Raw genomic sequence first — 27735 nt, 5'->3', positions numbered from 1 at the left:
AGCCAACTCGGTGGAACGTAATTACAATAACTTAACAACAACAACACACACGTTTTGTTTGCAATCTGAGAAGAAGATTTAAAGACCGAGAATTTATGGGACTGGGTTTATGAGTGTCTCCCTCATCAGCCTTCCTGGAGGAGAGCGGCTTCACGCTCCCACCACTGGAAGGGGGTCTGTGCCCAGCCTGCTGGCCTTGATCAAAAGTCTAAGCTCTTGAAGGCAAGTATTGGAGTGAAACTGAAGCAGAAGCTACAAGAACGCGGGGTACCAGCAGGGCTGGGTATACATAAAGTCTTTGTTGTTGGCAGGTGGCAGGAATGACCCCCTCCCCCACCGCCCAGCAGTAGCCTGGGCTGTGTGGCCCATCTTGGGAAGCACAATTATAGTCACGTGGACTTCTAAGGGAAACCTTTGAGCCAGCTGGGTGCAGACTCAGCAGAGCCTTCAAGGGTTCATGGGAGCTTGAGGGTATTTGTGGGCTGTGGCCTCCAGCAACTCGGCAGTGACCAGCGTAGACTTCTAGGTAGCCAGTGCCTTGTTCTTGCAATGATCCGTAACTGTGAGGTGTGAGAAAGGGAGCCCCAATATTAACGAGGACTGAACGTGTCACCAAGCCACGGTAACAGGGGTGCTATAGGGTTTTGCAATGATTTTTTTAATGTTAAAAAAAGCAAAAATTTTTATTGTGAATTAAGTGTAAGTTTACAAAGCAGACTATCAGTTTTGCATTCAACAATTCATATACATTTTCTTTCAATGACTCCATTGTAATCCCTTCAATGAACGATCACGTATTTCATCTGCTTCCTCTCTGGGTTTCCTGTTTCCTTGCCTCCTTTCTTAAGCCTCTGAACATTGTCCTTGGGTAAATGCTATCTTTTTGATCTGAAATAGTTGATTATTCTAACTCAGAAGTGAGTTCAGTGGCAGACCTGAGGGTGATTAAGGACCATAGTCCTGGGGGTTCCACCAGTCTCTATCTGACCAGCAAGCTTGGTCTCTTTAACGATGTTGGCTTTTGTTTCAAACCACCACCACCCTGTCCAGGACTTCTAATGTGATCCTTTTCAGAGCATTTGGTAGTGGTAACTGGGTACCATCTAATTTTTCTAGTGTCAGGGTCACGTTAGCTGATATTTGCATTGTCCATTAGTGCACTAGATTAAATGTTTCCATGTGTATTTTTATTTTTGCCACTCTTCTTTCCTCTGGATGGGAATAAACTAATATTTGTATATCAGATCACCTCAGATGGCTGGCTGCTCAGGAGCTTTTAAGAACACAGTCACTTCTTACTAAAGTAGCATGTAGAACACTGTCTTTGTGAACTATGTTATGCCAATTGACCGCGGTGTGCTCCTGAGACTATGGCCCTGATTGCCTCAAAGTGTTTGGTTACGACTAAGTGTTCATAAATTCACCCTTTGTGTGCTCTACCACACTCCTGCAACAAAGGTGAACACACATAATAAGTACTCTATGTCAAATATATCTATCTGTCTGTCTATCTATCATCTATCTATATATCTATCTATCTATCCATCTAATCTTCATAAGTCTACTCCCTCTCTCCTTCCCACATGTATTCACCTCTGTCTATCCGATCATTTGTTTGTAGATCACCACTTTTGCAAGATTGTGTGTATCGCAGTATTGGCTTCTGTTGTCTTTAATGCTTGCAAACCTTCTAATGTCTTACCCTGCCGCCATCATTTTTTTTGGTGGCCAACTGCTCTCTCGTTGCCTTCCCCTTCACCCAAATGACCCCCTGTCTACCCTCTAGCCAATGATACCCAGGTTTGTGGAAGAAGATTCAAAGCTTGTGTGAGCTCCGCAGCGACTGGAGTTTTTCTTTTGTTTATGATTCCATTACAAAGCCTATTACAGTGGCAAACACACAGTGTTCACCCAGCAAATATTCATCAACAAAGCCATGGAGTCCCTGCATGGTGCAAATGGTTAATACACTTGCTCGATAACCAAAAGGTTGGATCCTCAAGGCCACCTAGGGGTGCCTCAGAAGAAAGGTCTGGCAATCTGCTTAAGAAACACTCATCACTGAGAAGCGTGTGGAGCACGTTCTGCCCTGGAACACATGGGTCACCATGAGTCATAACTGACCTAACAGGGGAAAGTCCTAGTGAGCGCCGTCTGAGTGCTGGAAACTGTGGAAACATCATTTGGATTCTGTCACAGCAACACTTGGAACATGGTAGTCTCATCCACATTTATTTTCTCCTTCTTTCGACATTTGTCTTCTTCTCTCCCGCATGCCATCCCTATTCTAATGCACGTATGTTCTGTGAGAGATGCATCGTCTGCATGTGGATCTTTGACTTTGTATGGGGTGATTGTTTTTGACATCTCCTCCCGTTTCTCATCTTTTCCCCACCACAATTGATAGCTACCATCCCAGGCACAGTGGTTCCCCAGTACCCACTTCCCCTGTCTGCACTTGAGTGAACATCCCCAAATATGTCTCCTGTGACACACCCCGGAGTGCAGTGACTTGCCCCTGGGAGGCCTGTATGTGACTAACCATGTGCACGCCCCATAGTAAGATGCGACGTTTCCTTACTTTCTGTACCAATATTGGCATTTCCCGGATTTCTCCTGTTTTCCTGTCACATAGGTATAAAGGGATACTTGACCCCCATTATTTTGAAAGAGTCAGAACCTCCAAGAAGAGATGTGCGTAGGAGCTCTCAGGTGGTCTGCGAGTGAGTGACCTTATGCCCATCCACTATGGGCTCAGGCTGGAGTCTGCTGGGGCTAGCTGCCCATTGCAGGGCTGATGGTTCTACCAGCAGCTGGGTCAGGTTGCGTGGGCAGCAGGTGGATGATCTTCTGCTGTTATATAGCGCCACCTGGTGGTACTAGGAAGGAATTAACTCTGAGGAGGAAGGGAAGGGAAGCAAGATCTGTCTCCAGATCCGATCTAGGCAGGCAGGGGCCAGGAAAGCCCACCATGTGGCCTACTGGGTGCACCGATGCTCTGAGCTAAACTCTGAGGAGTTACATGGACCTAGACACTCATGGGCCCCACCCTAAGGGATTAATGCTTAGTCACTGCTTCTCAGAGGTGTAGAGAACGTGAATGATCACTTCAGAAGCTCCCACAGGTGTTTTGGTTTGTTTTTAAAGGAAATGAAACCAGACCTTTGTTATAAAACGTTAGTATATTCTTTTCAAATACAGTCTTAATTAGAGTATGATATAACTACATAAAAGAGCGTAAATTATACAAATGAGGGGGTACCCCACCAAAAAACGGAAAAAAGCTCTGCTGGGTAAGCTGTCCCCGCCCTGCGAGGCAAACAACAAGCAACTTGCTCTGAGTTAGTGCACCCAGTGACATCCCCTGGGAAGGTTCTCATTGGTCACAGTGAATTTTTTCCTGAATGCAGTTTCACTCGAACCTTGTTTGCTTGTGATGGCCGATTTAAGAGTCCACTGTGTGGCTGTGAAATTTTGTTTCCTGCTTGGGACAAATGCCGCAGAACCTGTTGTGTTGTTGAACACAGCTTACAAGGACAGCACTATGGGAAAAACTCAAGTGTACAATTGTTTTCTCATTCCCAAAAAAGTGAAATATCAATTGATGGAGGATGTCTTCCCTAATGAATGAAAATGTCGACATACTTTGTGCACTTATGCTCGAAGAAGGACAGTGGATTACTGAAGAGATGGGGAAGTTATCTGGATTATCTTGGAAGTAGTTTCAGCGAATTTTGGTGGAAGATTTGGGAATGAGAAGGGTCCCTGAAAAATTTGTGCCTCGGGTTCTGACTGACCAGGAAAAGGAGTGTGGAGCGGAAACATGGTGTGTTTTGAAAGAACAGCTCTGAAGTGACCCAAACTTTTCCCCCAAGGTCATTACTGTTGACAAGACATAATGCTATGCTTGCGACCCTGAACAAACATCAAGCCAGTGGAAGACACCATGGTCACGTCACTCAAAGAAAGCCCATCAAGTGAAATCAAAGATCAAGACAATGATCATATATATATATATGGATAGTGTGTTTGGAGCCCATCAAGTGAAATCAAGGATCAAGACAATGATCATATATATATATGGATAGTGCATTTGGAGTTCATTCCACCAGGTCAGACTGTTCATCAAGCTTTCTATTTAGAGGCTCTGAGAAGATTGCGTACCTGTGTTTTATCAAAAAAGGCCTGGTTTGTGGCAGACAGGGGACTGGTTTTGCCACCACTACAATGCATTTGCTCACGCAGACATCTCAGTGTGCCAGTTTGGGGCAAAACCCAGCATACCTCTCCTGCCCCACCTCACTCTGTGCAACTTCTTCTTTGTTTCTGAGAATGATGAGGGACATGAAAGGAGAGCAATTTGATGACATAGAAGAGGTGAAGAAAAAAATGAGGGAGGTGGTGTCAGCCATCCAAAGAGATGAGTTTGAAAAATGTTTCCAAGAATGGAATTGCAGCTTTGACAAATGTGTTAAGGGTAGTGGAGATTACTTTGACGGCAATAAGGTTGTTTTGTAAAAAAGAAAGTTAAATACATAGCTTTGAAAAAAATGTGTTTTTTGGGGGGAGAGGGGGCACCTCATATACAACTCTGAGACTTTTCACAAAAACCATAGTTACTTCCTCTTGAGCTCCTTCCCACACTACACTGCCCTCACTCCATGGGTAGCCTTGGTTTTGCCTGGATTTTCCTTGGTTCAATCAACATTTTGTAAATGGACGAATGTAGATGATTTTTTTTGCTGCCTTGCACCATTCCTTAAGGTAATTTTAAAAAATTACATGCACATATACAAAAGGGCTTTAAAAATTTCATAGGAAAATGGAATAAAAAGATATTGGAAGTTTCTCATGAAGGTTTTGAAGCCTTTTCATACACCAGTGATACGTTGTTAGGTGCTAACTCGTGAGGTCCCTCTGTACAACAGAACAAAAAAACCTGTGAAGTCCCGCACCATTTTCACGGTCACCATTCCTATGTTTGAGCTCATCCTTGTAGCCAGTGTCAATCCATTGCAAAGGAGTGGAGTCCATGGAGGAGTGAAGAATTACGGACATTAAAAAAATTAATCTACGGCGAGAAGCTACTTCAGAATTCGAGAGAGAGAGATTGAAGGTTTAAAATAGGGGCTCCTAGAGCAAGCAGATCACGGATTCAATCCATCTCACTGAGCAGCTGCTTAAACACATTTTGTTTGGGATTAACCTGAGCATGTACGAACTAGAACCCAAGTATCAATACTCTTTAACATCATATATGTATCTTCTTCATTTTGTTTTTCTAGAGAATTGTAAGACAGTCACTAAGGCCCAGTTCTCTCATTCCACACTTCCACTCATGTAACTAATCCTGCTGGCTATCCCTATAGAATATAGAACCTCAGTGATTTGCTTCCAGGAGGATCACTTATTTTGAGCCTTCAATTTTTCTTTTGTGAACTCAGAAATAGTCTCTCGTGGCAGACTTTTTGAAACGTCTGTAGCTCTTCATTCTTCCCTGGATCCATTCCTTTGCAATGTGACCCTGCAGCTCCTCCCTCCAGTACACATCCATCCTGAACCTGAGCTCACTTTGGGGTAACCGCGGTAGGCTGGCAGTTCTGATTCTGGGCCTCCACAGGGTTTACAGGGTCCAGCTCGCCGTTGTAACTCTACCCAGCCATGAGCAGAAGTGCGAGCTAGCTGATTGGAGCTAGTCTAAGCCATCCTGTACCTGCCTGCCCCCAGACACAAATGGGCCTAACCTAGCTCAGATCAGCATAAGTGTCTACTGGATCCCTGGACTCAGGAGCAATAATGCTTTAAACTATATTTTGAGGTAGTTTGTTGTGCAGCCGCATCTAAAAGGTCTGCTCAACTGGTCACAATATTTTGTTCTCTCAGAATCCAGTGTGATCTCTACTTCATTTCATTCCTTCACCTCCGAACTTCCCTTCCTCCCATCACCTTCTAACAGTTTCCTGTTGCAAATGGAATAAACTCCAGACCATGGAGTTCTAACTCTCCTCTCAGTTAACTTCAGCCACAGGGACGTGCTTTCAGTGACAGCAACACAGCTTGAATTTTGCTCTTCCCTCCATCAGCGTGCTGTTGAAACTAGCTGCCCTCTTCTCGTCCTTCAATCATTCGCTGACTATTTCCTCAGAGAGGCCTTCCCTGTCCCCTCAGTTACAGCCTCCCAACCCCTCCCCTCCCTACCACCCCGTCATTTTGCTGGGGTGTGTACATTATCTGTCTCTCACACTAGAATTATAAGCTCCATGAGAGAAAGAAGAGTGTCTTAGAAAATAGTGTCTTGTTGTTGTTCAACATAATATCCCTAGCAGTTATAACAGTTTCTGGCAAATAGAAGGTCCTCAAATAAACAGGGGAGGTAGGAGATTCAAACAATTCATGGAAAGCCAGAATTAAACAATAATGTAATTGCCCCATGATTTTAGGTGTGATTTTAAGTACTAAGGCATGCATGACTGTGGCAGTTACATAATCTCCTGTCAACTTGTGAAGGGGTGGAGTCTAACCTGTCAATCAGGCCATAGCCAATGAGGTCTCTATGTGGGTTGGCCTTCTCCTGAGGATTCTGGGAACTCCTGTATTCCTCCCTGGAGGTGGGAGACTCTTGCTGCTTGGTCTTCCTGCTGACAAGCCACATGGAGCTACACTGAGGCAGCCAGAGCCCTGGAGGAGCCACGTGGAGATCCAACGCCAGCGCTGAGATATTTCCACCACCACTGGATCCATCATTGTATGACTGCATATGTCTAAAGAGGAATTTATGGACTAATATTGTCATATAGGGTAATATGGGACTTATGGTCTTGATCTAGACTGGGCTGGGATGGTTTCTTAATGTACAATTATTCTTTGATATAAAGTTCTCTCTTACACTTATGAGTGTCTCTCAATTTGTTTCACTAGTCCACCCAGACTAACACAATGGCTCAAGCCATGATATTTTCTTTTTTAATAGTTTTATTGGCATATACCTCACATATCATTCAATCATGTTAATATTCATACAATCATCACCACAATCAGTTTCAGAATATTTTCTTCTCCTACTCATTGTTAACTTCCTATCTCCTTCCACCCTCCCCTAAGCAATTATCAATCCAGTTACTATCTCTATAAATCTTCCTATCGTGGATTTTTATACAGAAAATCATACAAAACACAAACAGGAAGCAAACAAACCAAAAACCCAACAATGACCAAACAAAACATCGAAAAATCTCAATCAAAAAGAACATAACATAAAATAAAAACCTTAAAATGTGTCAAAAGGGAATTCTAACTTGGCACTTGGTGGAAGCGCCGTAAGCACGCGATGGACGAGTCGATAGATAAAAGGAGAATCAGAAGCAAGGGGACTAGGCGAGCCGAGCTGCTGATGTTCCAGATGGCCCATGATGAACGCCCGTGCAGCATCAGGGCATGTGGGTGTTTAGAGGACTTGAAGGAGCTGGGCTGGTGTCTGGAGTCCATCCAACCACCTCAAAAGAAAGGCCTAGTGATGTGTCCAGAAAAAATCAGTCATTAAAAACCCTACGGAACACAGTTCTGCTCTGATACCCCTGAGAGGTTGAGGTGAGTCTGGGTGAACCCTTAGCCCTTACTTTGGGTGCCAGCAGCTTCCATCTCGGTTGGGTTTGGTTTGGCATTGATAGACCAACTTCTGAGGAGCCTTTCAGGGAAAAGTGGGACTGGGAAGTCTGCTCCTTGTTTACTCCAGTGGACTGTGGAAACAGCTCATACTTTTTCATTAAGCTCTATATGTTCATAACTGCTTCATGTGCAAGCAGGTATTATTCGCTCTATTTTACAGAGGAGGAAATTAAGAGGTAAAGTAACTTGCTGGAAGTCACAGAGAACAGCAGTAGGGATTTGGAGTGCTGCAGGGACTACAAGACCCTCGGTTGCATACTCACCTAGAAGCTGCTCCAGGATGGGGAGGAACAGACTGCCTCTATGCATGCTTTCAAAAACGCTCCTGCATCTCCATCACACAAGAAGGCAGAATGAGCGAGCATGGTGGGGACACTGTTCTCATTCTAAAGGCCCAAACCCAAACTCATAGTGACCCCATGCATTGGGGAATAGAACTGCTCCATAGGGTTTTCTTGGTAGTAGTATTTCTAGAACCAGATGACAGGCGTGTTTTCTGCAGTACCATTGGGTAGGTTGAAACTGCCAACCTTGAGGTGAATAGCTGAATGCAAACCATGTGTCCCTCAGGGACCTACCTGTTCTCATCCTCATCATTCTATATCTTGTCCACGTGACACTCACTGGGTCCCTTGTCTCCCTGGCTTCTTTCCTGCAAGTGAATAATGAAGTCCTGAACCCAATGACATTGAGGGAACTACCAGCTCTGAGAGGTTCCAGCTGCCCCCGGGAGCCCTGTAGTTGTAAGCATCTAAAGGTCCCATGCCATGTAGATATGTTGAAAGGTTCTCCTTTCCCTAATAACTGCTATCGCCTCCACAACCTATGTATAAGAGGGGCAGCTCCACACAAAGCAAAGCTCTGCCCAGAGGCATGGAAGGCTGCAATGTATCTTCTCCAGCCTGTTTACCCTCTGTTCATCACATAGGACCAGTAGCCTTCATTTCTCCACCCTTCTCAGACTTCCTTTCTAGGAAGCCCATCCATTGCTGTCTTCTTTTGGCTTGGGTGAGAAGACTCATAAGTGAACCTGAAGTTGGTTCTGACTTGAACGGCAATACAAACCAATGACCACAAACACAATGATCAATGCAGTCTACCCTTGTTTTCTAATCGGTACTGTCTCAAAAGGAATGAACCAAGTCTGAAAAGCCACCTGTAGTGTGTCGCCGAATGGTTGGTATCTGTGGGCCGGTGGAGCCTGAAGGCACCAGGGGAAATGGCTATTCAGAGGGCAGTGGTGAGGCTTTGGTCAAACACCATCTTAGCATTGATATCTCCTTCAATCATGTGGGGGTGGATGTCCACGTTCATCCCTGCATCTTTGCACAGCTTGAGCAAGGTCTTGATGTTGTTCTTGGACAGCCTCAGGTATCTGTGCAAGAGAAGGTCAGGAAGGTCAGCGGAAACAGAAGTCCCCCCAGCCTCTAACTTTATTGAAATACCACACGTTTTAGTGGCAGAATGTATGGGTACTCTTAAAGGCACAGACTCCTCAGACATTTCTGGAGCTGGCAAAGACCCGAGAGGAAATCAGTTTGGCCAAGGACCTCCATCCCCACCTTCTACCTCCCCAAAGATTCACTGCCTTTGACTCAGTGAATGTACACAAGTGTTCAGCTTTTCCCAAGGGGAGAAGTGACTGGGGAAAATGTCTAGATCGGAGGTGTGCATTCTGGGGTTGTCAACACAGGCACATTGGACAATTCCATCAGCAAACGAATGGGAAACAAAGGAAGATTTCACTTAAGGACTCTCCTGCCTCACCTAAAATGACTTTAGGAATATGAAGCTGCAATATGGTTGTGCCATTGTGCCAAATGAAGAGGAAAACAACCCCACAAGAATGTCACCGTCGTCCCTGATCAATGCAGGTGTGCATGCTTTGAATGAATCTAAAGGCTGGGGGAAAACAAAAAAACCTGGAAAGTGGAAAAATGGTTGTTCAAATTGGAGGGCTAGCAGTGAATATTTCCTTTTAATAATATACAAACCATCCACAATTAGGTTGCTGGTTAAAAACATGAAGCCCCAGAATCCTGACTTACATGGGATTGGATTCGAATGCCCTGTGCTGTACTATGGAGAGAACACTGCTGCTCCCTATCGAGAAAGCTCTGCTCCCACTGTCCACCCTGGTCCTACTCTGAGTTTTAGTAGAGGGGCAGACCCTGGACTCCCTGGACTCATGCTATCTACTGGTTGGTTACTTTGATACACATGGTGATGGATCAAAGACATGACGTGACCCCTTATTTTCTACACATCAGGTGAGATCTCCCTTCTCCTCCAAGACCCGCGGAGAGCTTCCCTGTTTTCATCAATACCCACGTCCTGGCCACTTTCCCTCACAGCTTCAGCCACAGTCTACACCTTCTTTCCTGATCAGCACAGCCTTGGATTATCTCACACATATGTACATATGGGTACTCACTAACATCCCATTCTGGACAATAACGTTTTCTTTTAAAAATGGTTTCAAAAGTGTCATTTTCCCATATACTCTATCGCCCTCTGGGGCACTAGGGCCTCTGCCCAAACCTCTTTTCTTCCCACCAGGAAAAGAATCTCTGCTGGCCATGGAACCCAGGCAGGTATTCAGAACTTCCCTGACAACTTAGGAGCCATAGTCAAAGTCAACCCAAAGTCAACCAGTCAAAGTAGCCACTTTGACCTCCTGAAGTCCACCTGTTCATCTTTCAGCAAGTCATTGAGTCGCCTCACCCATCTATGCACATCCATCCGCCCAACCTGTGAGCAGAGTCAGTCTTAGGATGGTACTATTGGAACGCCAGCCATGTGAGATCATCTGACCTAGGGAGGAGTTGACTGCTGTTAATGCCACAAGGACAACTACAACTTTCAGTTGATCAGTTTTCTCCTCCATTCAAGTTTCCGAAGTTCATCAATTACATCTTAACAGTCAAAGATCATACTGGGCTTGAGAGAGGGAAAGAATTTTGGCTGGTTTAAATGACTAACCACTCAGCTACTAATGGAAAGGTGGGGTGTTCAAATCCATCCAGAGGCATCTCAGAAGAAAGGCCTGGTGATATACTAATGAAATCAGCCACTGAAAACCCTATGGAGTGTAGTTCTAGTTTAACACATACGAAGCCACTGTAAATTGGAGTTGACATGATGACAAGAGGTTTTTATTATTATTATTTTTTAAAGGGAGACAGAGTCTTGGAATTGTTTGGGGAAAGCAAGCAAGCTTTTAAGTGTTCCTGATAATCAGTGGTTCATGACAAATAAAACAGAAAGCAAGTGAAAATTGTAAATACCAAATGATTTCATACTTTGTTCATTGCTACTTTGATAGTCTGACACCCCAAACATATAGTAGGTAGCCACTGCGAATGGTGGCTACTCTCACTAGCAGTTCAACACCATAGTCAACATGTACTTTAGGGGAATTCCCTGTTAAAAGAAGGCCATAAACAACTTACCCTTTCCTTCTTGAGTGGTATCCTGGTTTGCAGTGTGAAATAAATTGAAGCAGTGATGAGCTAAAATAGCAGCACATGCCCGCCCAAGAGGAGGTCTATGAATAGGGAGGCTGCTTAGAATCCCAATGGCTCCAACCCAGGAGGAGTCCTCTCCAGACTCAAGGACAGGTCTCAGCCGTCCTCCCACTCCTCCAGGCTTCAGCCCAAGATAGAGAGCCAGGAGCAGCCACAGTGAGCGTTGTCTCCTCCCTGGCCCTGTGGGTCCTCTCACCTGCAGCTCAGTACCTCCTCTGGCTTCAACATTTTGACAGCTTCAATTTTGGGCTCGGTGCCCTTTTCCATGAGGGTCTTCAGCTTGCGCTCGTAAGAGGTGTCAGGTGTCTTTGTTATCCATTCTCTCATGATAGTACTCTTCCTTGAGGGGAACATACTTTCCTGGAAGATGGGATCTAAACTGCTTTGTCGACGATTTGTGCCTCCCCGAGAAGACTCCATGGTCATAGAATCCTTGACTTCTATATCTGAAATTGAATAGATGCGAAAGATGAGAGGTAGGAAGAGGATAAAAGCAGAATAGATGCATGTTTTGTTTGTAAAACTGTACCTGGTTTGAGAAAGGAGGTCTTTTTTGAGACTTCAGTAGGATCTGCTTTTTAGCATTTGCTTAAATTTTACTCATATTTCCCTTCCCTCCTTTCTCTGCCTTTCCAACTCCCACCTCCTCTTTCCCCTTTCACTTAATCTTTTCCCTTCTTCCCCAGAAGGACATCACCTATTGGGTTTTAGTGTAGGGTTTAGAGAAAGGTAGGAAGACATGACTTGGATCTGGATTTTAAAAGATAGTTTTTCAAAAGGAAAAAGGAGGAGAGTATTACAAATAGAAGGAGTGCCATATGCAAAGGTATGAATGTATGAAGAAACACGTGGTATGAGAAGAATAATCTTTACCACCAGTATCAACAATCACTGTCCAAGAAGAGTTTTGCTTAAGGGGCATTGGGCTTATGTTAATGGTGGTGGAATAATTTGGAAAAGGATATCAATAATGGTTGTGCAACATGAAGAGTATTATCAATGGCATGGAATTATACATATAGAAGTCATGGCACTGGAGAATATTTTATTGTGTATATTTTTGCATTAATTAGAAAAAAATACATGAAAAACAAGGAGTACAAGGAAAAAGAAAACGTTCTAGAATTGAATGTGGTGATAATTGTACAACTCTTCTTGATAGGCTGGAATTATTAAATTGTATGACATGCGCATGAAACTGTTAAAATAAAACTGTTAAATAAACAATACAATACAATAAATAAAACTGTTAAAAAAATAATCACTGTCTGTGGAAGCAGCAGCCAAGAAATTAAAGGATATGTTGTATTGTATAAGTCTGGGGACTTTAGAGAAACAAATCCACAGCAACTCATGTATAAGAGAGTTTTATGTAAAGAAAGTGTGCATCACGAAAACATCCCAACCCAATGCTGCCCAAGCCCACAAGTCCAACATTAACCCATTAACCCAACACCAGTCCATAAAGTCTTCCACCTCACAAAACAGAGGCAATGATGCCGACTGCAGGAGGAAAGCTGACTCAGTGAATGAATAAGCATCTCAGCACTAGCAGGGGTCTCCACACGGCTGCTCCAGCACCCAGGGCTGCATCGGGATAGGTCCATGTGGCTTCTCCTTGGGGATGTCTTGTAGGAAGTCAATCTTGCAAGCTGAAGCAGGGAACTGCTAAGGCAGCTGCACCCTGGGGCGACCATCACAAAGCAAGAGACCCGAGAACTAGAAAGGCAAGGCTCACCACCCATTTATCCCTCTGCCTTTCAATTAGCCCCACATGTGTTTATTGGTCAGGTTGGCACAATTAACTAACTCATGCATTGGGCAAATTGGCTGCAAAAGACCCCTTTAAAGATTTCTCTTTAACGATTGAAACAGCAAAGATGTCACTTTAATGACTAAGGAATTCCTGATTTAAGCCATGATCTTTTCTGTCACCTCATATGCATTGGAAAAGCTAGAGTTTAGGTTGCAAAACTTATTTGGTCTACCTTTTCAGTCACCCCTTGCAATTAAAAAAAATTATGCTATAGGATAAGGTGAAGATATCTTCTTTTATCATCACCTTCTTCTACCCCCACCAAATCATTCCAGTGATCCTGAGGGGAAGCACTGAAGTTGGCAATGAAGAAAGAAGACAGCAGCATTGATGTATCATAACTGTGGTGTTGGTGAAGAAAATGGAATATACCGTGGACTGCCAGAAGAAGGAACACATTTGTCTTAGAAGAAATAACAACCAGCGTGCTTCAGAGAACAGAGGATGGCTAGACTTGTGCTTCAGACCCATTCACCAAAAATAAGGGAAACGTTCAATGAGATGGATTGATAGTATCATGAAAACAACAGACTCAATCCTATGAATAACAACCAAGGTGGCACAGGATCAGACCATGTTGACATCAGGTCATCATGGGTAGGAGCAACTGCCACAATAACCCAAAACAACTGAATGATCAGTGGAGGCTAGATTCTAGAGGCCTTATTTTTATCTGGTTAAGTTTATTTCTATAATTCTTATAGATCTTTTCTTATGGAATAGAACAGAGACGTTTCCTGTCTCTTTCCATTTCTAATGAGCTATAACTGATATTTAAGGTGCCATTGAGTTTATGCCAAATGCTAGTGACCCGATGGACAACCAAACAAAGTGTTAGGCATTTCTGTACTCACTCGAAAACCAAAGTCCCTGCCATTGAGTCCGTTCTGACTCACAGCAACCCTACAGGACAGAAGAGAACTGTCCCTTTAGGTTTCCCAGGCTATAAATCTTTGCAGAATCAGGAATCCTCATCTTTATCCTGCGGAACAGTTAGTGGTTTTTCACTGGTGACCTTGTGGTTAGCAACTCATCACATAAATAGTATAGGGAAAAATCTACTGTATAAAAAATATGTATACTTGTGGGGATCACATTTAATTCTAAGAACAATTAATTCTTATAACATAGCCCTGTCTGATGCCCATCCATATGCAGAGATCACTACTATAGCAAAGTGTGGTGAAGAAACTAGATGGTGCCCAACTATGAGAAATAATAGTGTATGGGGTCCTAAAATCGTTTCATCAAACAAGGAGCCATCCACGTGAGGCATCAACTACGACCACATGGAAGAAGCACACTAGCCTGTGTATCCAAGGATTTGAAATAATAAAATCCAAATATGAAAGGAGGAATGGTATCAGAACTTAAAATGGTATCAGAACACCTGGTATACAGAAGGCTTTGGATGACATTGGAAGCCCAAAATCCATTTGCAGGCTCCACCCATCGATTCCTCTAGTGAATCCCCTCTGACCATAGTTGAGGGATATGAATAACCATGATACAGAGATCATTGTAAAGTCGATTATGGCAGGAGTAGTTAGCTTACAGTGAAATATCATTTGATCTCCCTTTTGACCAAATCTAAAGTGGTTTCAGTTTAAAAAAAGAAAAGGAAAAGAAAATACACATGGGTTAAGCCCCCGATGAATCCCTTCTGAGCGGGGATGTGAATAACCTTGCTATCATGCAGAGAGCATTGGAAAGTGGATTCTTGCAGATGCAGTTAAGTTGAAATTTAACAGCTGGCCATTTGATCTCCCTTTTGACCCATTTAGAATTTATTCTAGTTTTTAATATTTTTGCTTCCTTTTCTGTTGAGATTTTTATCTTTTTACTTTGTTATTGTTGTTAGTTTTTAAAAATGTGTTTCTGTATATAAAATCCAGGATAGGTAAATCTATAGAGATAGTAAGTGAATTAATGATTCCTTGATGGTGTGGCAGGGGAAGTTGGGGGCAAAAGGAGCGCATATAACAATGAGTACAAGAAGGAAGAAAATATTCTAAAATTGATCATGGTGATAATTATACAACTCTTCTCTTTAAAGAAATAATTATTGGGGAGTTAATTCACATATCATGTCATTCCATACTTTAATTATGTCAAGTCGTATTATACAGCTGCTACCACTATCAGTTTCCAAACATTCTTTTTTCCCCTGGACTCCTTGACGTCATCTCCATTTTGCAACCCCCCACCATGGTACATCCTCCCACTCCTCAAAACCCTTATTTGACTTGCTGTCCCTATAGCTTCATCAATTCTGGGTTTCAAATACTGAAACACAGAAAAACATATAACACAACTTCAAGAGGGTGACCTCCAATGACATAATACCTTAGAGATACAAGCCAATACGAACAACCAAAAAATACAGATAATGTTGAAAACCAGATCACATCCATTATCCATCAGAGGGGGGATCAAATGACAAAGTCTATGCCTTTGATATTCTGTATTCATTGCCCAATGCATTCTGTTTAGTAACCACTTTCCTCCCATTCCTCCATTGTGGATAGAGGGAGTTCATCGGAGGTTCATTCCCTATGTAGTTCCCACAAATGAATCTTGGGCTCTCTCTGTCATCCATAGCCTTCTGCAAACTGGATTCTTAGAATGTAGGCTCTGATACGCATCCCTCCTTCGACTTCAGATGATATGATTTACAATCCTAGGGTGACTGATGATTGTGTGCTTCTTCTATGTGGACTTAGTTGACATCTCACGTAGATGGTTGCTTGTTTGGAGACAAGCTTTAAGACCCAGACACTATTTTATCTGATAGAAGGGGACCATTTAATTTCTTCACCACATTTAGCTATAGCACATGCATCTTCTATCTTCCCTTCCTAAAGGCGAGTATAGAGCAGGGCCATGATGTAAGAATTATTTTTTCTTAAGTTGGAACTAGGATTTAGTGTGAGCCCCAAACCTGTTTCTCGAAATATATAATTTATTATTAATTGGGAGTTAATACATATATCATATTCCATAGTTCAAACACATCAAGCAGAATTGTACATTTGATTTCACAGTTTCCAAACATACATTTTCTTCCTGAACTCCTTGACTCCTGAACTCCTTTTTACTCCCCCCACTCCCACCACCAACCCTGTTAGCACCCCTTCCAAACCCCCCCCCCCAAAACCTTATTCTACTTGCTGTCCCTATGGGTTCATCAATCCTTGTGTTCATTTACTGAAAAACAGAAAAACAAAACACAACTTCAAGAGGGTGAACCCCAAAGACATCTGAGATAGACTGGGGGCCACCCCCAAATGGAAAAAAGCTCCACTGGGTGTAGCTTTCATAGCCGGCATTTTTCCTGCTAGGCCAGCATTGAGCAATTCACTGTAGGTGACATTGCCTGGGAAAGTTCTCTCTGGTCACAGTGAAAGCTTTATTTTTTGTGATGGCCAGTTTAAGTGTGTGGCTGGGAAATTTTGTTTCCTGCTCAGAAAAAAATGCCGCAGAAACTGTCATGATGTTGAACACAGGTTATAAGTACAGTACTATGAGAAAAACTCAAGTGTATGAGTGGTTTTCTCATTTCCCAAGAGGTTAAATGTCGATTGCTGGAGGATGTCTGTCACTGTCCCAGTCGAAACTGCCAACTCGTAGTGCACTTGGAGTTCATTCCGCTACAGCAGACTGTCAATCAAGCTTTGTAGTCAGAGATTCTGAAAAGATGTGTACAACACAAAAGGCCTGATTTGTGGCAGACCGGGGACTGGTTTTGCCACTGCAACAATGCACCTGCTCATGAAGCCATCTCAGGGCACTAGTCTTGGGCAAAAACCAGCATGCCTCTCTTACCCCACACACCTTACTCATTCTGTGTGACTTCTTTTTGCTTTTGAGAATGAAGAAGGACATAAAAGGGCAGCGATTTGATGATGTACAAGAGGTGAAGAATAAAACGAGGGAGGTGCTGTCAGCCATCCAAACAGATGAGTTTGAAAAATGTTTCCAAAATGGAATCCCCGATTTGACAAATGTATTAAGTGTAATGGAGAGGACTTTGGAGGTGATAAGGTTGTTTTGTAAAAAACAATTTTTTAAAATACATAGCTTTGAAAAAATTCCATTTTAGGTACTCCTTTGTACACCCTAATATGACGAAAATACAGAACATCTGTCAAAGTTTGGTGGAACAATACATATCGCAACGCAGCATAGAGGCACAGGTGCAGCAAGACAATTTTGGTACAGCTGCTTTCGCTTCCTCAGACACCACACATTTTCAGTTTACGTCCTCAGGTTACACGTGTGTCTGAGGTAGAGTCAGGTCACCCGGTGTAATTTCCACATGAGATTTCACTGATGCAACGTCTGCAGCATGCTGTGCACTTTGAAGATACAGAATTCAGTGTCCCAGCATTCCACAGCACCTGGGCTGCGTCCCCAGGATGGACCCAGAAGCCCGGATCAGTGGCCCATTTATGCATACCATCAAAGACAGCCCCCCTTAAATCCCCCTAAGCATTTTCCATCATTCTTCCCCTTAACTGGAGGTTGGCCTCCCTCTTCTCCTACCAACTGACCTACCCAGACGGGTTTCCTCCCTTTCCCCTCTCCTGTGTTGCTTTTCCCATCAGTATCCCTCATCCCTTTGATAGGGCTGGGCACCTCTTGGGGTGGGGGGTCATCATAGATTTACATGACAGTCACTCAGTAGACAACATTTCCTTTTTGGATCCGAGCTGACGTGAGGCGCCCTTCAGCCACGTGATCTTCAAAATACTTATCTAGAGCAGATGGTGTATGATTTTCATTGGTACCAGTAAAACTTACTACCAGTCTGTCTGACTGACTCCCCAAAATTGAACTATGGAATTGTATGATTTGTGAATTAAGTGCCAATAACTTAAATTAAAAAATATATGTATATACGTACTTGTCTAGAATACCACCAAGCATACCACTAATTTTGCATTAGAATTACATGAGCTTTGTAGATATGTAAATATTTCATCAGGGATAAAATCTTCCTTCTAATATTTATTAAAACCATATATATGATATATATATATATGAATCTAGGGAAAATAGAAGTTGTCTAAATGAAATGGAATGCATAAGAATCAATATCCTAGGCATTAATGAGCTGAAATAGGTGAACTTTGGCCATTTTGAATTAGAAAATAATATGATTTATTATGCCAGGAATAAAACAAGAGGAATGGTGTGGCATTCATTGTCAAAGGGACATTTCATAATACACCACGAGGTACAATGCTATCTGTTATAGGATTATAGCTATCTGCCTTCAAGGAAATCCAATCAATACAACTATTATTCATAGTTATGCAGTAACCACAAAAGCAAGAATGAGGAAATTGAAGAATCCTACCAATGACTGTCATCTAAAATTGATCAGACATACAATCAAAATGCACTGATAATTATTGGTGATTAAAATGCAAAAATAGGAAACAAAGAAGAAGGAACAGTAGTCTGAGATAGAAGCAAACCTAGAGATCACACGATAGAATTTTGCAAGAGATATTACTTGTTCAAAGCAAATATCTTTTTTCAACAACACAATATGGAATTCAACAATGCATTTGGAATTCTCCAGAAGGAACACACAGAAATTAAATTGACAACATTTGCAGGAAGAGACAATGGAGAAGCTCACGATCAGTAGCTAAAATCAGTCAGAGGTTAACTGTGGAATAGACCATCAATTGCTCATAAGTAGGTTCAGGATAAAGCTGAAGAAAATCAAAACAAGTCCACTAGACCCAGCTGAGTCTATCCCAGCTGAATTTGAGAACATCCTAAGAACAGATTTGACACATTGAACACTAATGACAGAAGACCTCGTGTACTGTAGGAAGATACCAAGTACATCGTTCATGAAGAGAGCAAAAGATCATTAAAAAAAAAGACAGGAAAGAAAGAAAAGATCAGAGTGAATGTTAGAAGAGACTCTGAAGCTTTTTCTTAATTGTAGAGTACCTAAGGCAAATGGAAGATGATGAAGTCAAGGCTTCTCAAAGAAAAGCTCAAGAAGACAAAGCCAAATATTATGATGGAATGTGAAAAAATAAAATTAAAAACCAAAAGTGATGAATATGCTTAGTATATCTGATATAAAGTTTATTGTGCCAACCTGTCCGATAAACACATGTGGGGTTAATTGAAGGGTAGAGAGGTAAATGGCTCAGTGAGCTTTGCCTTTCTAGTTCTTGGGTCTCTTGCTTTGTGATGGTCGGACCAGGGTGCAGCTGCCTTAACCAGTGCCTTGCTTCAGCTGGCAAGGCTCACTTCCTGTGAGACATACCCAAGGAGAAGCCACATGGACCTACCCCGATGCAGCCCTGGGCGCTGGGGCAGCCGTGTGGAGACCCCTGAAAGCACTGAGATGCTTACACGTTCACTGACTCGGCTTTCCTCCTGCAGTCAGCATCATTGTGTGTTTTGTGAGATAGAGGAGGACTTTGTGGATTGGTGTCAGACATATGGGTTAATGTTGGACTTGTGGGCTTGGGCAGCATTGGGTTGGGATGTTTTCTTGATGTGCACTTAACCTTTCTATAAAACTCTCTCTTATACATGAGTTTCTGTGGATTTGTTTCTCTAAAGTATCCAGACTAACACAATATCTTATACCGAAAGAACTGAAGAAAAAAAAATCAAGCCTTGAGTTGTAATCTTGAAAGATTTGTAAGAAAAATATTGAATGATGCAGGAACATCAGTAGAAGAATACATAGTAACTGTATCAAAAAGAACTAGCCAGAATTCCACTATTCCAGGAGGTAGCATATTAGCAAGAACCGACGGAAGAAAGAAGTCCAAGTGGCCCTGAAAGCATTAGACAAAAGCAAGGCTTCTGGAATTAATGGAATGCCCTTTGAAATGTTTCAACACAGCCACTTGGTTAATTGACTGGAAGAGCTCCATATTTGTTCCCATTCCAAAGAAAGGTGACTCAACAGAATGGTCAAACTATGGACCAATATCATGGATATCACAAGTACATTTTTGCTGAAGTCCATCCAACAACAGTTGCAGCAGTACATTGACTGAGAGCTGTCAGAGATTCAGGCTGGATTCAGAAGAGGACGTGGAACAAAGGACATCATTGCTGATGTCAGATGAATCTTGGTTAAAAGCAGAAAATACCAGGAAGATGTTTACTTGTGTCTTATTGATTATGCCAAGTCATTTGACTAAGTGGATCATAACTATGAATAGCCTTAAGAACAATGGGAATTCCACAACACTTTTTGGTGTTCATGTGGAACGTGTATATGGGTCTATGTGCAAACAGAACAAGAGCATACTGCTTGGTTTAAAACAAGGAAATGTGTGCAAAAGGGTTGCATCCTCTCACCACATTTACTCAATCCGTGTGCTGAGGAAACCAGCAGAGAAGCTGGGTTATATGAAGAAGAATGTGGCATCAGGATGGGAGCAAGTCTTATTAACAACCCGTGATATGCAGATGCCACAACCCTGCTTGCTGAAATTAAGGAGGACTTGAAGCACATGCTGATGGGGATCAAGGGTTGCAGCCTTCAGCATGGATTATAACTCAATGAAAAGAAGACCCAAATCCTCAAAACTGGACAATATGTAATGTAATCATAAATGGAGAAAAGGTTAAGTTGGCAAGGATTTCATCTTGCTTGCATCCACAATCAATGCTCATGGAAGCAGAAATCAAGAGATCAAAGACTTGTTGCATTTGGTAAATCTGCTCCAGAAGACCTCTTTAGAGTCTTGAAGAGCAAGGATATTGTTTTGAGGAGTACGGTGTGCTCGACCCAAGTCATGGTATTTTCAATCACCTCGTCTGCCTGTGAACATCGGATCTTGAATAAGGAAGACTGACAAAGAATCGCTGCATTTGAATTGTGGCGCGGAGGAAGAATATTGGCATGCCATATCTGCTCAAAGGTAAACATCTCTCTTGGAAGAAGCACAGTCAGAGAGCCCCTTAGAGGCAAGGATGGTGAGACTCCATCTTACAGACGTTGGCCATGTTGTCAGGAGAGACCAGTCTCTGGAGGAGGACATCATGCTTGGTAAAGTAGTGAAAAGGCGGAAGACTCTCAAAGAGACAGGCTGATACAGTGGCTGCAACAATGGGCTCAGGCATGGGAACAATTGTGAGGATGGTGCCAAGCCAGGCAGTTTTCTTCTGTCACCATGGGTTGCAACTGACTTGATGACACCTGACACCAACATACCTGTATGTGTGTGTGTACACACACACACACACACACACACACACACACACACATTCTTGAGATACTGCTCTTGACTGGCTCTCAGAAACAATGATAATGCAGTCATTCTCTTAATTTGTTGCTGATATTAAATAAAATGATTTCAGAATCTTGTCATTTACAATGATATTTCTGCTGGTTTGGGGTATACGTTAGTTCTATTTACAAGAGTTTTTATGAGTAACAATTTCTTGGTTATGTTTATTGCTTTTCTCTCCTCTACTCATGGGATCATATGATTTTTTCATTTCATTTGCTGATGTAATATATTTTTTGTTAGATATACTGATATGGAGCCATTCGTAGCCTGCTAGAATTAATTTAATTTAATCCTGGGATATTATTCCCTTTAGATGGCTAGAGTATATTTGAAAAATTTGTATTTAGATTTTTTACATGTATATTCATGTGGGATCAGCCCAGTTTCTTGGTACAAAATTAATATTAAGGTTGTGTTGACTAATTAAAATTATTCAGAATGCCTATATTTATATGTCCTGCAATACTTGAAGCAGCATTGGGATTATCTGCACTTTAAATACTAAAGGGAACCCAGTGTGAAACCATTTGTCCTGGTGCCATTTTTGGTGGGAAAGTGTCAGTCACCTGGTAATTACTCTGATCAAAATCTCTACTCCATATAGAACCAATTTTGATCATTGATATCTTTGAAGAAATCATAATTTCCTCAAGGTATTCAAATATATGTGTTCTGCTGGGTTCTCTAGAGGAGGCAATCCAGTGAAGCCTATAAATACATACTAGTGGGCTTAAATTTTTTCATGGAAAAAATAGACTAAAAGATAATGGGATTTTTCCCCATGAATGTTTTGAAGCCTTCTTAAATATAGAGAGATTTATCTCAAGAATATGGCTCATGGAGTTATGGAGGTTGACAAGTCCCAAATCCATGGGCCAAGCATCAGGTGGGAGGGAGGCTCGATCTGTGTTTGCTGGTGCTGTGGAAGTGGTCATTGGCTGTGCAGGCAGAAGGTTCGTGCCCCAAGGACCAAAGATCACAGGATGACAATCAGATCAGAGAGAAAATGAGCTTTGCCAGAGCATCCGCATCCACCTCAGTTATTGACTGACACTTTACATTTATGATAACTTTTAAAACATTCTCAGGCAGTATTTCCAATGGTCCAGACCCTATGTAGGGCTAAGGCTGGGCCTGGGGCTCCCTTCCAGGAGCTACCCAGATGGTATATCAGAGGCCCCAGCAACAACTGTGCCATGCAGGGGACAGCAGTTGACTGGCCACAGGATGGCTATCACATTTTGGTTTGATCATGGAGGGTGGAGGGAAGTGATCGAATAGATGACTTGGACTTCCAGGCAAGGGAGGCCATATGAAAGATGAGTCATTGGTGGGAGTCTGGAGTATGGGAAGAGGAAAGAGGTAGGTAACACCTGACAAACTCCTTCCAACCCCTATAGCAGGGGTCCTCAAACTGTTTAAACAGCGGCCTAGTTCACTGTCCCTCAGACCGTTGGCGGGCCGGACTATAGTTTAAAAAAAACTCTGAACAAATTCCTATGCACACTGCACATATCTTATTTTGAAGTAGGACAGGCAGTGGAGGCAAAAACACCTGGCGGGCTGGATAAATGTCCTCGGCGGGCCGCATGTGGCCCGCGGGCTGTAGTTTGAGGACCCCTGCTATAGGCTCTGAGGTAGTGAGGAAAGTATAATGAGCATTCTAGTTGCGCTACACCCATCCTGAAGTGCATGTGGGACATCTAGTTGTGCTACACCTATCCTGAAGTGCATGTGGGGCATCTAACAAGCGGTGAATGAATGGGAAGAAGAGTACATCAGTGCTAAACACACAATGATTAACTTTCACATGATGATCTGAACTTTGGAATCCAATCAGGTAGGTAAATGAGTAGTAGGTGTATATTGGATGCAGGACACACCCCCAAGGAAACTTCCTGTCAGCTCATCAGCTGCCTACATTAGATCACAAAACCGAGGATGAGCTTGAGGAGAAATCAATGGGACCAGCGGTCCTGGAGAGAATGGGGGAAGAAGGAGGTGGGGGAAGGGAGTGGGAAGCAAACAATGCCATAGACAGGAAGCAACTAGGGAATGAAAATCAACAACAACAAAGACGTAGAGAGCCTGGGGGTGTTGGAGCAACAGCAATCTAGCTGAGAGGAATTACTAAGAGGCAGAAGTGGGGCGTGCATGATGGTGAAGCAGAGGAAGGTGAAAAGAAACAGAAGGACAATCTAGGAAGCAAAGATATGGATAGCGTTTCTAAACACAGGTGTGTACATATGTTAATACATTATTTATACCAATAGAGGCATTGGCCTATGTACATATGTTTACCGGTATATGTCCACACACTGAGGTTGTAGACAGACTTCGGGCCTCTGCTCATGCCCTCCCTCAATGCAAGAACACTTTGTTCTAACAACCTGGCATTCTGTGATGCTCACCCTCCCGGCACAATCGCTGAAGACAAAATGGGTGCATAAACAAATGTGGTAAAGAAGGCAGATAATGCCCAGCTATCAAAAGTTATAGCATCTGGGGTTTTAAAGGCTTGAAGTTAAACAAGCGGCCATCTAACTGAGAAGCAACAAGCCCACATGGAAGAAGCACACCAGTCTGTGTGATCAGGAAGTATTGCCAAGATTGGGAAACAGGCATCAGAAGACTCCAAACAGACAAACAAACAAAACATATTGTTGAGAACAAGAGGGATCAAAGCAGAGACCCAAAGCCCATCTGTAGACAATGGGACGTCCCCTCACAGAGGGACCACAGGGAAGGGATGAGTCAAGCAGGGTGCAGTAGAGCACCGATGAAACACAAAATACTCCTCTGCTTCCTGGAGGCTTCCTCACCCCCCACTGTCATGACTAAAACTGCCTTTCACTTTGGGCTAGACCAGCGCATGTGCACAGGTGTGGATAAGATATAAGTGCTCATGACACACAGAATCCAGGAACAGGATTGGGAATAGTGATACCACAAGAGCAGGGGGAAGATGGGGAGAGGAGGTGAGGAAGGGGGAACCGATCGTGATGATCGACGTAACGGCACCTCCCCAGGGGAACGAACAACAGGAACTGTAGGGGGAGGGAGACAGTGGTCGGTGTAAGAAATGAAAATCAAGGGGCCATGAGGGGGAGGGGGAAAGAGGATCTGATATCAAGGGCTCAATAGAAAATAAATGTCTTGAAAATAATTATGACAACCTATGTACAAATGTGCTTGATATAATTGGTGTATAGATTGTTACAAGAGCTGTAAGAGCCCTCAATAAAATGTTCAAATAAATAAATAAAATGTCAAAAAATATTTGCTAAACCTATATGGTAGTCACCTAATCTGGTGTCAATTTATGGATTAAGAGTGTAAGGGTGGAGTCTAGGCTGTCAACCTGGAGATAGCCAATGAGACTTCTGTGTGGGCATGGCCTTCTCCTGAGAATTCTGGGAAATCTGGTACTTCCTTCTTGGAGGCAGAAGACACCTCGCTCTCTCAGCTACTCCCTAGGACACAGTGCAGAAGACAAGCCACATGGACGCAACTAGACCTCGGAAGCCGGAGAAACCACAGAGACTCCTGCCAGCACTGAGATGCTGACAACGCCACTGAATCCAATGACTTTCTACCCACTGGCTTGTGATCGTCCTGCATTTGTCTTCATTGCACGTGTTTTGTGAGTCTGATGTGGACTTTATAGATTGATATTGGAAATATGGGCTAATTTCAGACTTATGGCCTTGCACTGGACTGGGTTGGGATGTTTTCTCAATGTTCAGTTTCTCTTGTATATAAACCTCTCCCTTATAGACATATGCGTGTTTGTGAATTTGTTTCTCTAGTCTACCCAGATTAACACAACCAATAAGAATCATAGCATAGCCAAGTTGATATATAATCTTAATTATCAAAGTATATGTTGTTGTTGTTGGTTGTCATCAAATTGAATTCCAACTCATGGTGACCCTGGGTGCCTATAGTAGAACTGCTCGGTAGGTTTTTCAAGGCTCTACCTTTTAGATGCAGTCTTCTAGGCCTTTTTATCAAGTACCTATGTGTGGATTTGAACTGCCAAACTTGCTGCTAGTAATCCAGCACTTGATCATTTACTTCACCCTTCTAGATGTTATTGTTATTAGATGACATCAAGTTGGTTCCAACCTGCCCTGCACAATCTTCACAATTGTTACATTTGAACCCATTGTAAGTATGTGTTTATTCTACTAACATTCTTTTAAAGTATTTATTTTTTTAAATTTATTCTTAATAATTGTCTAGTATTTCTATATATTATATAATTTATATGTATTTGTCTAGTATTTCTATATATTATATAATTTATATATATTTTTATATAAGGGTTATGTTAACTTCATGAGTTTCATGTATTTCTTTTCAGTTTAGGAGTATCTCATAATTCATTTTTCATTTTTGGATTACAGTCAAGAGATCAGACAATAGATTGCATTGGGTAAATCTCGTGCACTCTTTAAAGCGTTGAAAAGCAAGGATATGTTACTTTGAAGACTAAGGTGCACCTGACGCAAGCCATATGCATGCGAAAGATGGATATTGGATAAGGAAGACTGAAGAAGAATAAATGCCTTTGAATTATGGTTCTGGTGAAGAACATTGCAAATGCCACGGATTGCCAAAAGCACAAAAACACCTGTCTTGGAAGAAGTACAAACAGAATGCTCTTTAGAGGCAAAGATGGTAAGGCACTTTGAACATGTCATCAGGAAGTGACCAGTCCCTTGAGATGGACATAATGCTTGGTAAAGTAAAGGGGCAACGAAAAAGAGGAAGGACCCCTGCCAAGATAGATTTGCACAGTGGCAGCAATAAAGGAGCTCAAACATAATAATTGTGAGGGTGGTGCAGGAGCAGGCATGCTTTGCTGTGTTGCACACAGGGTTGTTATGAGCTGGAACTGACTATAGGACCGAACAACAATAATGTCCTAAAAATCTTTACTTAAAAAAATGTTTAATGTTTTCTATTATCATTCTTTAGCTATTTCAAAAAGCATGTCCTCTATTCAGAGGATGTAACGTTATGGGATTCTAACTGCCATCTTAAATTTATCTAAGTACATCTTATTATTTGGTTTTTCTCTGGTTCTTAAAGAGATATATTAGAATCTCCCACTATAACTGTGTTATTTTAATCATATTCTCCTTAAATTTCCAGATATCTATTCTTTTATTATTTAGCTATTGTATTTTTGTGCATATACGTTTATCATAATATTTTCTTCTTTTTTCAGGAACTTTGGTGGTACATTGGGTTACATATTGGGTGGCTAATAGCAAGGTCAGCAGTTCAAAACTGCCAGGTGCCCTGAGCGCGAAAGATGAGACTTCCTACTCCTGAGTTGCAGTTTTGGAAACCTACAGGAGTAATTCCACCCTGTCCTATAGGATTGCTATGACTCAATAGCAGTGAGATTATTTTTATTATTTAAAATTTTAAAGCATCCACCTATGTCTTATGTGTTTCTTTCAGCCTTAATGCCACCTCATCTGATATAAATGTTGTCAATAGAGATCTAATTTCATTTCTATTTCCTTAGTATTTCTTTGCCTATCTCCTTATTTTCAACCTTTCATATAACGTAGTTTTAAAGGTATGTCTAGATTTTGCCTTTGAAATAGACTATTTCCTTCTGTGGTGTCTCTATATAATCTTGCATTAATATCACACCCAACAACAGTTGTAGCAGCACATTGACAGGGAGCTGCCAGAGCTTTAGGCCAGAGTCAGATGAGGATGTGAAACAAGGGATATATTTGTTGATATCAGATGGATCTTGGATGAAATCAGAGTGTATTAGTCTGGGTAGACTAGAGAAACAAATCCATGGACACACATATGTGTATAAGAAAGAGATTTATATACAAGTGCATTGAACATTCAGAAAACATTACAGTTCAGTTCAGATAAAGTCCATAAATCTGATATTAGCCCATATGTCCGATACCAATCTATAAAGTCCTCTTCAGACTCATGAAACACATGCAATGACGCCGAATGTAGAAGATCACAGGCCAATGGGTAGAAAGTCTTTGGATCCAGTCGTATGGGGAACATCTCAGCGCTGGCAGGGGGCTCTGCATGACTTCTCCAGCTCATTGAAGCAGCAATCAAGAGATGAAAAGATGTGCCACAATGGGGAAATCAGCAGCACAAGACTTCCTTAGGGTGTTGAAAATCAGGGAGGTTACTTTGAGGATTAAAGTGTACATGACCCAAGTCATGGTATTTTTAATTGCCTCAGATGCTTGTGAAAGTTGAACACTGAATAAGGAAGATGGAAGAAGAATTGATGCGTTCGAATTGTGGTGCTGGTGAAGAATATTGAAATTACCATGGACTGCTAAAAGAACAAACAACAAAACAGCTCAGTGGATTGATGTTGTTGCTGTTTTGTTGTACAGTGTTGCTTGGTTTTGCTCTGTCTTGTTTT

The 27735-nt window shown here is 42.2% G+C and overlaps 1 protein-coding gene across 1 annotated transcript in view; it reads right to left on the bottom strand.

Moving 5' to 3' along the window:
- Positions 1-7237: 7237 nt before the first annotated feature.
- CUNH16orf78 (chromosome unknown C16orf78 homolog) overlaps positions 7238-27735 on the bottom strand; it is a 38558-nt gene continuing 18060 nt past the window's right edge. Inside the window, exons 4-5 of the mRNA XM_045293562.1 lie at positions 11389-11638; positions 7238-9040 (exon numbers count right to left, since the gene is read on the bottom strand). Coding sequence (XP_045149497.1) covers positions 8893-9040; positions 11389-11638 — 398 coding nt within the window. The 3' untranslated portion in view covers positions 7238-8892. The remainder of the gene's footprint in view (positions 9041-11388; positions 11639-27735) is intronic.

Source organism: Echinops telfairi, unplaced genomic scaffold, assembly GCF_000313985.2.
Source record: "Echinops telfairi isolate 266 unplaced genomic scaffold, ASM31398v2 ScPeMD7_2291;HRSCAF=2852, whole genome shotgun sequence".
Classification (NCBI taxonomy): Eukaryota; Metazoa; Chordata; class Mammalia; order Afrosoricida; family Tenrecidae; genus Echinops; species Echinops telfairi.
This window is presented reverse-complemented; position numbering and strand designations above follow the sequence as displayed.